General features: G+C 41.2%; 2 protein-coding genes across 3 annotated transcripts; both read right to left on the bottom strand.

Annotated features, from left to right (window-relative positions):
• Positions 1-272: 272 nt before the first annotated feature.
• Positions 273-3,421, bottom strand: LOC133405306 (uncharacterized). The gene is made up of 3 exons (XM_061682159.1): positions 3,416-3,421; positions 2,092-2,557; positions 273-1,751 (listed from the first exon to the last, which is right to left on the bottom strand). The coding sequence occupies exons 1-3, from the start codon at positions 3,419-3,421 to the stop codon at positions 1,249-1,251; spliced, it is 975 nt and encodes a 324-aa protein (XP_061538143.1). The 3' UTR covers positions 273-1,248.
• On the bottom strand, positions 3,366-12,423 carry pnkp (polynucleotide kinase 3'-phosphatase). Of its 2 annotated transcripts, none has more exons than XM_061681685.1 (17): positions 12,191-12,423; positions 11,875-11,921; positions 11,338-11,613; positions 10,955-11,269; positions 10,620-10,699; positions 10,477-10,534; positions 10,236-10,343; positions 9,704-9,775; positions 9,467-9,515; positions 8,338-8,408; positions 8,108-8,200; positions 7,848-7,944; positions 7,700-7,761; positions 4,476-4,585; positions 4,027-4,114; positions 3,866-3,933; positions 3,366-3,750 (listed from the first exon to the last, which is right to left on the bottom strand). In XM_061681685.1, exons 1-17 carry the CDS (start codon positions 12,309-12,311, stop codon positions 3,630-3,632), a joined length of 1,836 nt encoding a protein of 611 aa, XP_061537669.1. In that variant the 5' UTR covers positions 12,312-12,423; the 3' UTR covers positions 3,366-3,629. The 2 variants fall into 2 exon arrangements, with proteins under 2 accessions (XP_061537669.1, XP_061537670.1); XM_061681686.1 differs by having other exon boundaries at positions 11,875-11,916.
• Between the last annotated feature and the right edge of the window lie 234 nt (positions 12,424-12,657).

The following is a 12,657-nucleotide window of genomic DNA, read 5'->3' as shown; positions in this document are numbered from 1 at the left end:
CCTGCCTTCACACTTGTGCACCCGAATTTCAACATCAGAGCCTTTTAACACAGAAATGCAGCAGAATTCTATGAATAAAATGTAACTGTAGGACACCTGAATAAATGCATCCCCCTCTCCTGGAAGGTTAGGTGATGTGCTTGTGTCATGAACTGGAGTACACGTGTGTGCGCAGAAAATCGGCTACTACCAAACAAGGAGATCTTTGTCTTTTTGGAACTGCTTTTGCGGAGAAACAAATGTTTCCATGGAGAGTTTTTAATCACACACGGCAAAAAAACAACATCGCAAATCACCGGTCGGAACATGATGTCATACATGTGGAACAACCTCAAAGTGCAGGAGAGCAGACGTGTAATCATTTGATTCAAAGCCATTCTTCAAGAGCCATTTGAGGTATACAATCGTTAACATTTTTCATGCAGTAGGCCAACAACGAAAAAAGACCAGCAACATAAATGTGTTCTGGCTCGTATTCCCAACTAGGCTGAAACCTTAAAGGTTTTGCAGCTTAGCAAAAAAATAAAAAAATAAATTAAAACCCATAACATTCAGACAATTAAGGTGCTTTTCTGGAGTAAAAAGGAAACAAGTCAGCACGAAGCCGCAGGGATGTACTGGCAAGTGTGTGACACCTCATCAGTCACATGTTTTGTCTCTGATTGGTTGTATTTCCTCAGGCGTGGTGGGGTGACTGACAAGCTCGGTCGTCCTGGAGGGGCTTCGAGAAAACCCACTGCTTCTTCCGCATTGACAGGAGCCAGGTGAGGTTGCTCAGGCATCAAGGTAGGATGCCTCTCCCTTCTGAAGTGTTCCGGGCACAACCCACTGAGAGGAGGCCCCGGGGAAGACAGGACATGCTGGAGAAATGGTCTCCTGGCAACGTCTTGGGACACCCCTGGGAGAGCTGGAGAAGCGGCTGGGGAGATGGAAGTCAGGGCTTCTCCGCTTACGTTGCTGCCCCCGCAACCCGACCGCGGACAAGCGGGAAAACAAATGGATGGATGGACGGACGGTGGATTCTTGCAAATCAAATTGTCAATACTGTAGAGGTACAACATGGGCCATGGAGGGCTGATGATTTCATAGATCATTTTAATCATGTACTACGGTTAGGTCACACTGTCAGTTTTAATAAATATGACAGTGTTTGTGTTTTTCTTAAATTGCAAACTTCCCCTTTTAGCTGTCAGAGCACGGAAAACCCGGCCAAAATCTTAAAACAATGCTCATAGTGAAATTGCCCGGCTACGTATTTTTTGTCAAAATTGTTTCGTCCAATGGAGTTTTACGTTTTCGCAGGTTACGCTGTGGTTCACGTGAGCGTAATTCACATTCAGCTCCTCCTGCGCCCTCCACTTCCTCTTCATTTCCTGGCAGCTCAGTTGAGGGGCCACTGGAACAGAAGGACCTCTGGGTCCCGACTGTCCGTACCCCGTCTTCTATCACTCTTGTCAGGACATGGATGGCTGTCGTCAGGTCAGACACGGCACTGACCAGTTGCCTGGTCTGCGCAACGATGGCCTGAGTGTCCCGTCTGGACGCACGCATCACAGAGGACACAGCTCTCACCTCGTGTACAATGGACTGCAAACCATTTTGAAGTGCTGCAGACTGATTTTTCTGTTGCTGCAGCAACTCCTTGTCAATGTCCTCATAAGGTGCATGATTTTGGGGCTCTGCAGCAGTGTCAATTGGTGACTTTGGCTGACTTGAGTGCGGTGAGGATTCTGGAATTTCTAATGCAGACTCTGAAAAAAAACAAAACAATCGTCTTTTTACAGATCGTAAGGAAAACGGCATTGAAAATGTTGACTTATTTTGTTGTGACTCATGACTGCACAAAACTAACGTTTGTGTGCACCATGTTATTGAGTTGAGTCGTTTTGTTTTTCAACAATAAAAATACATGCTGCAGACTATCATTTTTCTATGTATGCCTACACAACTTGGGCAAACGGAAAACTCAGCGGTCTGTAATGCTGTGAAATAAAAACCACAGACTAATTTTGTAAATGAAATGAGGTGCACATTTATTGAAAAGATAACACATCATTTAAGGTAATAAATTGTTTGTTACCACGGACCCACCTTTGCGTTCAGTTTTTGATTGAAGGATGTCAAACTCCTCGATTCCAATGATGTTCTCATCGCAGAAGGTTAACTGCAACTGCTCCTCAATGGCAGACAGCGGTATGTCTTCCGCCGGTCCCCCAGCTGTTTTCTTTGCAGGCGTCTTATTCTGAGCCATTTTTTCCTTTGTTCTTCTTCGGATATCTTGCCACCTTTTCTTAACCTCATCTGGCGTTCTCCTTGTTTTACCCACGGCATTGACTTTCTTACAGATTGTCTCCCATATAGCATTTCTACGGGATATATTCAGATTTCTTTCCTGTAACTCACCAATATGTTTGTTTGCCTCTTCCACCAACACCGCCAACTCCCTCACTCCAAACTTCATTTTGCGCTTGCGGTTCTCTAATAGATTTTCCATGCTGGAAACTATTAGAGCGACCTGAGGCGCAAACCCGAAAGCGGTAAGAAAGCATCTATGTCGCTAACTTGTACATAAACTAGACTCCTTTTTCTTCTTCGGATATTATTTCTTCTTCATCTAGATTTATACGTCCTCTTTTCTTTTTTACACAGCGCCCCTAGTGTTCACACTGAGGCACCACAAACGCTCTTCACCACTACTTGCTGTTGCAAACAGCGCGCGCAATCTGAGTGAGTTAACATGCAATTTAACACCTGCTGTTTGAGATTTTATTAAATCAGGAATATAAGTAAGAAATTAAATAAAAGTAGATTACACGGAAAACTCCCCCCAAAAAACAACGAGCACAATTGGTTAGATTAAAATGAAATCTGAAGTGATGACGTGTTAGTGGAAAAGCCAAACCACCAATTGATATTTCCCCACCTTTTTGACCCACTTTGAATCAAACTCAAATTGCACATTATTATTTTTTTTAAATTCTTGTTGAGCTAGCCAATCAACATTACATAAATTAAAAAAAATACATTCCAATAATTTTGGGGAAGGCAGCAGCCGCGTAAAAGCTAAATTATGTTTGGTGGGCATCGTGGTAACAAAATCCGAGCTAGCTATTGGCTCGGCATTATATGGACTGAGTGTCCAGTCGCTTACTTGCATGTAATGGGGCCAACTTCAACATGGCAATTTCAGCTGGCCAACAAATAGGATGTTAAAGTGTATCTATGATTCTTAATTTTTGCGGTATTCTGATGAAAATATGTCACAGTTGTGTAACTGAGAGACCCGGGAACTGTTTCAATTGTGGAAAAGATGTCTCTTCAAAGCAAAAATGAAAAAGCACCTTTGCCCATAGACTACAAGTGTGTTGTACTGTTCTCTTTATTGCAAGTCGAAGTGTGATATCAAAACTCTCACAGCCATGTTGTAATACACAGTTTTAAGAAATTATTCACAACATTATGAAAATGTTCATTTTGCGCACTTCACTGCTAAACTTAATGTAAAGGTGAATAAGAAACCTTACCAATTTGTCTCAGTTGTGTCTTGCTTGCTGGCACAATTTCACCTCTCAAAGCTTAACCATTTAGAATAATTATTCTTACATAGTTCATCAACGTGATTGGGACCATCAGCCTTCAGTGAACTGTCGGAACAAGATTTCTGATTGGCTGTCTTTAAAGTTAGGGACAAAGTGGATATTGAGAATCTCGGAGAATCCCTCGGAGAGAGCCGGTGCCACAAAGTGTTTCCTGCTCATCACGAGAAAGACAGAGCAATAGTATAGTGCAACATATGCAAAACCAAAATGCAAAGACTGGACTAAAAGAGAACTAAAGGTAATTGTTCTTGGGTGATGTTACTCACTTGTAGCTTTGGAAAATCATGTCGTTAACTTTCATATGTTTGCTGTCTGAGGGCACCATCTCACGGAACTGATAAGAAAAATAACAACAATGCATTCTGAAAGAAAATGTAACCATTTCATCAACAGAATACCTGTGACAGTGCATAAAGATGAATCATACTCTATTGTTGTGTTTGGCTTGTTCCAGAGTGGCTGAGAAGTGAAAACAGCGACAGGACATGCCTGCTGCCTTGGCCACATCCACATAACTGGAAGAGAAAAACAGAATCAGAGCTTAGACAAACACAAAAATGATTCATTCAATATTCATTGAACCGGGGCATCCAGGAATAACAGAATTCTGGTGCAGCCAATATAAAACAAAAGTATTATGTCTGTGGATACCATGTGCAGGAAAAGATGAAATATTTTTAACATTTTACATTTTAAGATGAACTTTTTAAACCACTGGTTTACATCATATCTTAAAGTAATACAGAGAACTCCCCACCTGCAGAAGATACAGTACATTCGTCTCTCATCTTGCATTTTTTTTTAAAAATAACTGAAGCCTTCAATTGAAGTATGGATAAATATATCCCAGTATTTTAAGAAAAACACGTGGTCTACCGTTTGCGGGACTCGAGGTCAGGATTGGTGTTGTCTATGGCGACGCTGCGGCCCTCCTTCAGAGCACGCTCACATGCCGCCACACAGCTCTGCCATGAACCAAGCACATCCTGAAGAAGAGACAAAAAATTTAAAAAAAGCTCATCACATGCCAGAGACTTTAAATGTCCCAGACTTCTATCACATCAAGAGCTGTTATTGCAGTGAAAATGTGGAATTTGGCTCCGGCCCCACACCCTGCCATCTTCCTATCAAGACACGTGATTCCAATTTCCAGAGCTCCTTTCAATTGGATGGCAATGGGCAGCAGTAGGGTTTTGTAATTTGAAATATTTTCAACTTGTGTTAAAATCATATTAATTCTAAACCTTGTACTTTATCCTTGGGTATATGATGTTCTTTTATAATGTCCCTTCATAGACATTTATGACTGTCCTATTCATGCTTTAGACCTGGCTGCGCTGAAATCTCCGTTTCAAAATTCATGGCTTGCCTCATAGTGGCCCTAAATATAAGATGTCCCACTGTTCAAGTATTTTGCATTGCCTGGAAGAGCGAGAAGGGACGATAAAGAGGTGGTTACAGAGTGAGCAGGGAGAAACTAAGGCTCGACAAAAGTTGCTCACGATTTCACCCCAAAAGGGATCTCACGATTTGTTTGTAACTATTCTCCCTCTGGCGGCATGGTGGACGACTGGTTAGAGCGTCAGCCTCACAGTTCTGAGGACCGGGGTTCGATCCCCGGCCCCGCCTGTGTGGAGTTTGCATGTTCTTCCCGTGCCTGCGTGGGTTTTCTCCGGGCACTCCAGTTTCCTCCCACATCCCAAAAACATGCATGAATTGTACACACTAAATTGCCCATAGGTGTGAATGTGAGTGCGAATGGTTGTTTGTTTCTATGTGCCCTGCGATTGGCTGGCAACCAGTTCGAGGTGTACCCCGCCTCCTGCCCGATGATAGCTGGGATAGGCTCCAGCACGCCCGCGACCCTAGTGAGGAGAAGCGGTGAAGAAAATGGATGGATGGATGGATGGATATTCTCCCTCTATCCTTAGACTTAGGTGGGCGACTCAGATTTATAGTTTAGAAGACATACAGGTATTTGGGAGACTTTTATCCCTCTCCTTTCCTCCTTACAGTTGGAAACGTGTAAGAACAGTTCCCTCACTGTTGCTACTTGTAACTGCTTGCGGAGAATATTGAGACGTGTTGGGGAAAGTGAGGGAATGTCTGTCCCCCGGGAGACGTGTAATCTCCACACTTTTGTAACCTTTTTGCTTTTTACTAATGAACTGTAATTGTGATCACAACATCTGGCGCTCCAAGTCCTAGTTTTTTACAGATATTTCAGAGGGCGTAAAAGACTCCTCTCAGAGAAGGTTCCTCTGGTCTAAGGTTATCTTATCACCAATTTCCGGCATTAAGTTTGACTGTGAATCGTCTCCGCGGACATCCTCCCGCCGGATTTGAGGCTGAACGTGACCCGGCAGCAGGGGGCCTCTGACGCCATTTGCTGAACTCTCAAATCACATCTGCAAATCACTGAGGACCTTCCTAAATTAACAAAGCTGGTAAGTCATTCATTTTTTGCTCAACAGTAGCTCATCTGTCAGGACTTGGTTTTTGGAAGCAAAGGTCCACAGTTCAAGTCCTGCTGCAGACAAAATTAATTGCAACTAGTTGGATGTTAGTCTGCATCCTGACTGCTGTTATCATGTCCACGAGCAAGTGCCCCTCCAAGACAATTATGCCACGCTAACTAATACTGGAGTCTGCCTGCTGTGACCGCCTTCTTCCAAACCCACAAGACCAGTTGAAAACCTTCCAGGACATCTTCTGCTTGAGACTGTTGACCTGACACCTAACTAAGCTTCAGCTTCTTCATAGAAGACACACGTTTCCTCATGGAATTTACTGAAACTTGATTGAATCCATTTTTCCCTTTACAGTTGAGGCTGCTGCCCCTGCGACCCGACCTCGGATAAGCGGAGGAAAATTAATGAATGAATGAATGCTGTGGGTGTCTTGTCTTGTGGGTCAGTAGCACCTTGTGTATGTTTTTCAGACTTCAGGACAGGCTGTTCTACAAAGTAATAAAGATACTTGTAAAGATAGGGTTGAATAATTGTGAAATGGCATACTATTAACTGAAAGTGACATTCTGTGTTGAATTTGGAGATACGGCTTGTAATGTTAGTTGTGTTGAGATATTTAAATTACGTTTTTTGTTATGTCATTGCAAACTATTTGCGTGTGTATGAAGATGGTCCTCGGTTACTTCCTATGGCGGCGACGTTAACTTGAATGTGTACGTAAATCAGAACACGCTGTAGTCTATCACTAACTTATGCTAACTAACACAGTAGTAAGTAATACATGAGAAGCACTTACTACGTGACGTCAGCCGTGCAGCGGGTTAAACATGCTCACAGTCCGGACTACAGACGAAGTTGAAAGTTCTCACTTTTCATTGTAAATATTATTATTTAAGATATGTATTGTAAGTCATTCAGTGAGCCAGTCCTTGCGCTCCATGACAGATTTATGACCGCACACTTCAGTATGAATAATTAACCCACAATAATTTGCACGCTTAACACGACAGTAAAACTGTATTCTTAAGGTGTAAGTAAAAAAGTAACAACAATCAAATACACTTTTTACTAAGGGAAATAACAAAAATAGTGTGGCGATAGTGAAATTGTGCATTTCTTTGCACTTTTATGCTACTGTACATGTGCATTGTAGAATCAACAATCACCTCCCAATTGTTTTCTTCTGTTTTTTTTTAATTAATGGTCTGCGTGAATGGTTAAGTCCAATTGAATAGCTGTATCGCATTTTGTTCGCGTCACCAGCCACAAATTCATACTTGGCGAGAGACATTGATGACTCACAAGTAACTATTGTTGTTTTTAAGAAGTAAACTGAAGTCTAATTACTTTCCTTGGAAAAATAATACTATATTATAATATATAATAATAATAATAATAATATATTACTTTGCTCGTTACTTTGCTCGTTACTCAAAATGTTAGCATTTTGGAGTAACGCGTTACCGACATCTCAGGTAGCTACATTAGCTGCGAAGTCACGCAGTTCGGAACCTCAAATTATTGTATGAAGTAAACCGAGGACCCCTGTAAATATAATTTACCACAAGGATTGAGGATCATTTTTATTGCAACTCTATATAACCACATTGAGGGTTTGTGACTACTCACCCTGTTGACGTAGGCATAACCCTTTGGGACAATATGGGTTTGGAAGAATGTGGACTTGCCCGCTGAAAAGTAAAAACAAGCAATTAGGAGGATGTTGTTGAGTGATACACGCAAGACACACTGAGGATCACTCGGACCATTTACATACATGCGGGGAAACCCACGGCCACAATGACTTCTATCTTGCTCAAGGTGAGAGACGCAGACGGCGGGTCATACAGCCTGGCGGTGGAGTCAAGTTTTCTCTATGAATTCACATTTCAATTTCAAACAGAAATCTAGACAATTTGGATATTGCAGTATATATGGTATTGTGTGCCACGCAGTCAGACAGTGAAGTCGAGTAACTCAAAAACATTTTGATTCACGCATTAAGTCTTCAGATTGCAGTACGTAATTTTCACTCACAGGGTCAAATTGTGGTAGACTATATGAGGCGCTCTTCCAGCCCAGGAAGTACTCCTCTGGTGTGTGGAATTGCAAGCTGAGATTCAGAGCAAACTGCAGACGTGAAAAATACATTGAGTGATACAACATATTGCTATATTTTAGTCACCTATGCATGAATTTGTCAGGTGTTTTTTTTTTTAATGGGGGAAAAAAAACACACACTTAAGTATAGTACAAAGAGGTCTAACCAGTCGGTCACTGCAGGAGAAGTCCTTCTTCTTCTTCCCTGGAGCCCAGTTCTCAGGTCTACCTGCAGCATCTTCGGGGGAAAAGCAGATGATACAGTACTTTTGCTACACACACTCCAATATGCAATGCATCTTATAATACTATAACCGTCTCATAGTCTGAGATGTTTTAACCTGGAACATTTTGAAACAGTTTAACATAATTTTGCTTTTTATTACATGAAAATGAAATGTATTGAATGAAATGTGGACTTTTTTGTTCCAGTGCTTTCCCTACAGTTGTGAAGTCCAATTTACCAGAGCCAATATGGTAAATACAACTCTTTAAATGTGCATTTGTCAACAAAAAATGTACACTCAGTAACATTATCATTGATGCTAGCACTAACATGACAAACATGGTGTCCATAAAATTGATGATCCAGAGTCCCCATGGCTATAAGAGGGATCCCTTTCTCCTTAGAATGACTTTTTCAATAAAATTATTTTTAAGCCTCTGATTTCTTAAAGGTTAATTAGTGATATCCATGCAGCACGGTGGACGACTGGTTAGCACATCTGCCTCATAGTTCAGAGGACCGGGGTTCAAATCCTGTCCCCCGCCTGTGTGGGGTTTACCCGTTTTCCCCGTGCCTGCGTGGGTTTTCTCCGGGCGCTCCGGTTTCCTCCCACATCCCAAAAACATGCATGGTAGGTTGATTGAAAACTCTAAATTGCCCTTCGGTGTGAATGTGTGCGCGAATGGTTGTTTGTTTATATGTGCCCTGCGATTGACTTGCGACCAGTTCACGGTGTACCCCGCCTCTCGCCCGGAGTCAGCTGGGATAGGCTCCAGCATACGAGGATAAAGCACTACAGGAAATGGATGAATGGATAGTGATATCCAGTATTTTTGTTGTATGATGCAATAGTAATACAAATGGAAGAATGTAGTTAAAGGTGCCATATTTGGGCTATTTAAACCTCCATAGAGTGACTCTCTAACATGGACAGTATAAAGTCTCGATTTAATTAAAAAAACACCTTGGTTTTGTTATACTAGTGTCCAGAAAAGTATTTTTTATTATTGTAATGCATTGTTATTATTGTCACGCAGAAAAAGGTTTAAAAACTTCCTATACAGACTCACCTCCAACATAAAAACTTTGTGTGTTGTCCACATGAACACCATCATTGGCCTGTGTAGGAACAACACAAAATACAACAAATAACATGTGGTTGTGTTTACATTCCACTCACTTTAAGTCAAATGGTTTAAGGCTGCCACACAATATTGATCTGAGTTGTTGCAAGACATGCTTTAACTTCTACCTCAGAATAAATAATTTATGTGCTTTTCGTCTGAATGAGCTGTACCAAAATGTACCTTTTCACACAAGTGATTCCACATTCCCACTGCTGGTTTCCTGTAGATTCCCGGACCAGCTGCTACAAACACCTTTGAAACAGACCACAATCCACACATCAGCTTTGTGTATACTAAAACGAGAGAGCAAATTTTGACTACACATTTGCACAATATGAAAATTCATCTAATTTGGATTCAGGATATATTCAGAAAGCTGATTATACTTTATTTACACAAACAGCCGAAATGTACAAGCAACAATACTATTCCAAGATTAACTACACCCAAACAATATCAACCACAATTTGATGTTCAAAAAGGAAGGAAATTGAGAGGGTAAAAGGGGGTTCAATATGGTACAAGACAAGTATGCCCAAATAAAGTGGTCCGTAAAGGATGTATACCAACTGGCCACAATATTATGCACATTTATGGAATCTAATAATAATCGAACAATTATCTTTGTAAATGCATAATCTTTTGATAAATGCTCTTTATTTACAGTATATTGTTTCCTTTGCCATTCAAAAGTCATGAACTCAACCCATACCTGTACAGGTAGCTGTAGTGTGGTCAGGATGTCCTCCACTTTCGACTTGAAGACTTCTGGCCTCAGTTTTCCTCTAGCGATTCCCATCTGGTTTGTGAAAAAGACCACCTAGAGGAAGAGAAAAGGGGAATAAGAAAACAAACCAATACAACAACTGATTGTTTAAATAGGCTTTAATGTCTATGTCTTGTTTACAGTATATCTAATATCATAACAGTATGTCAAGTTTTGCTCCTCCCACCTTGTATCCTTTCTTAATTAAGCTGGCCAGACGTGGCTGAATTTCAGGGTAGAGAATTCTGTTAACGGTACACACAAATAAGACAAAACACAGGATGGGACAAGATACACTTGGATTTTGGGGCATCAGAGAAACAGACGTACTTCCAGTCATCCGGTGCAGTGGGAAAAACTTTGCCAGACTTAGTAGTGATAATGCAGCCATCTATGTCAAACCCAGCAATCTGGAGAAGACATTGCAATCGTTACTATAATTAATAATACCTCCACAATAGCATTAAATACCACCATGCGTCTTGATAGTTGGGGAAAAAAAAACTAAAGTCCATTATGATTTGGCAACCGACTCTAAACATTTAATAGCGAGACAATTGTATTAAATAATTAATTAAAAAATATGTTACATTTCATTTGTTGAATAATTCCACTGTTGTTATACTCATAAATGAATAAACAAACTTTTAAGGTTGGTGGCCCACCTTGTCACTTCCTCTGACGCCTCCTGCAGTATAAAGCATGAGATTGCCAATTTGCTGCCAAACGCTGTTTACACAGGCTGAGGAGGTAGAAGAAGATGATGATGATGATGATGCAGGCTGGGCGCTCTTGTTATATTTCTGACTCATGGCCATCTCTGCCAACTCCTGGAGCTGCTTGAGCTTTTCTTCTACTCGTTTCTCATCCTCATTTTCACTCGCCTCCTCCTTATTCCTTCCACTAGAGGCCTCCTCATCCCCTCTCTGGCGCTTTGCATCAGGATGCCCTCTCTCTGGGCTAAGTGGCCTTTTTGAAGACTAGACAGAGATGGCAGTCACAAATCTGCCTCTAAAATGCAGTTAAATAAGTAAGCAAATTAATTTACCTTCATGGGAGAGGTATGAAAGAAATCCTTCATACTGCGCTTAGGTAGACTCCAAGGTGACCTTTTTTCATTCCCGTTCTTCCCACCTTTTGATTTGTTTGTATCTTTGAGCCCTCCTTGTACCGTACTGGAAGCAGCTCGAGCCGAGCTCGAGGTGAAGCACAGTTGAAATGGGTATTGCTGGTTGACCAGGTAGAGGGTGCCCCCATGACTGAGTTTACCAGACTGCCCACGGCCAAGCTTCTCACCCTCCAGGAAACTTGGATTGGGACCAAGCTGTTAAAGAATAAGAATACTCGTGTTGTAGATTGTATACGGTTATCAAATGTACAACATGTAGGGTAGATCAAGACAATACAATCAAATATACCATCACTTGTTTCGACATGACGACACCTGAGGCGAAGATAAATATTAACTTTGCTGTCTTACAAGAGAGGAGGATCTTTATTTTTTTTTTTTTTTTAAAGAATAACAAAGCTACAGCTGACTACTTAATAGGGCAGGTACATAACGCTAAAGCGTTTGTTTTCCTACCTGAGTGACAACCACATCCTGGTCTTCAAAGCAAGCCACCACCTTCACTGGAACAAACACAGAAGATTGTCACAACCACACAAAATCACACAACAAAGGTTGATGATATTTTCAAATCGTATAATATTTGTGTGTTAAGAGAAACAAATGCAAGTTTGCGGAAGCGGCACATAATTACAGTCCACATTCAATATTGTTGCGAGTGTCGATCAGGCAGACTTTAAAACAACCACGTCTAATACTGTGATACACAACAAAATATCTATTTGAACAGCAGTGTGGTGGAAGCATTTAAACGCGTGAGTGTTGAATTCACCCTGGTGTCTCGAACACTTCTTGTCGACGACTCTGGTGTCGGGACCCCGACCCAACAGCAAGGCTCGCCCATCCTCCAGAAGGACCCGAGCCCCTGATGAACTAACCAGAACGCAGGACATTGCAGCAACACAACCTTAAAGTAACAACTAAAGTCGTGAATATCTGGAAGACAATGTTTTATTTTCACTTGGAACGGTATCTTAATTTCGGCAGAACTTATTGGTCTCTCTGTTGGGCTTTTTTTTTTTTTTTTTTACCCTCAGTCCCTCAGCGTAATAGGACCGTCTTGAAACGTGGTAAATTTGAAGGTTCCGGTCACGCCAAAGTTTTCCGGGATTCCAAGTCGAAAAGAATCTGGCTAAACTATTTGGTTTACATTAATTTTCTATCTTTCTCACGTGTCAGCCATCGTTATAAATATTTAAACTATACGCTATATTTTTGTAAAACGACCTTTGTTTTTTT

Source organism: Phycodurus eques, chromosome 7 (assembly GCF_024500275.1).
Source record: "Phycodurus eques isolate BA_2022a chromosome 7, UOR_Pequ_1.1, whole genome shotgun sequence".
NCBI classification, from domain to species: domain Eukaryota; kingdom Metazoa; phylum Chordata; class Actinopteri; order Syngnathiformes; family Syngnathidae; genus Phycodurus; species Phycodurus eques.
This window is presented reverse-complemented; position numbering and strand designations above follow the sequence as displayed.

Coding starts and splice junctions, on each gene's coding strand:
- LOC133405306 (XM_061682159.1), bottom strand. Junction 1,752..2,091: donor ATCAAAAACTGAACGCAAAG/GTGGGTCCGTGG, acceptor GTTTTTTTTCAG/AGTCTGCATTAGAAATTCCA.
- pnkp (XM_061681685.1), bottom strand. CDS start 12,311: ATGTCCTGCGTTCTGGTTAGTTCATCAGGGGCTCGGGTCCTTCTGGAG. Junction 11,270..11,337: donor TTCATACCTCTCCCATGAAG/GTAAATTAATTT, acceptor ATCTCTGTCTAG/TCTTCAAAAAGGCCACTTAG. Junction 10,700..10,954: donor GCGTCAGAGGAAGTGACAAG/GTGGGCCACCAA, acceptor TGTCTTCTCCAG/ATTGCTGGGTTTGACATAGA.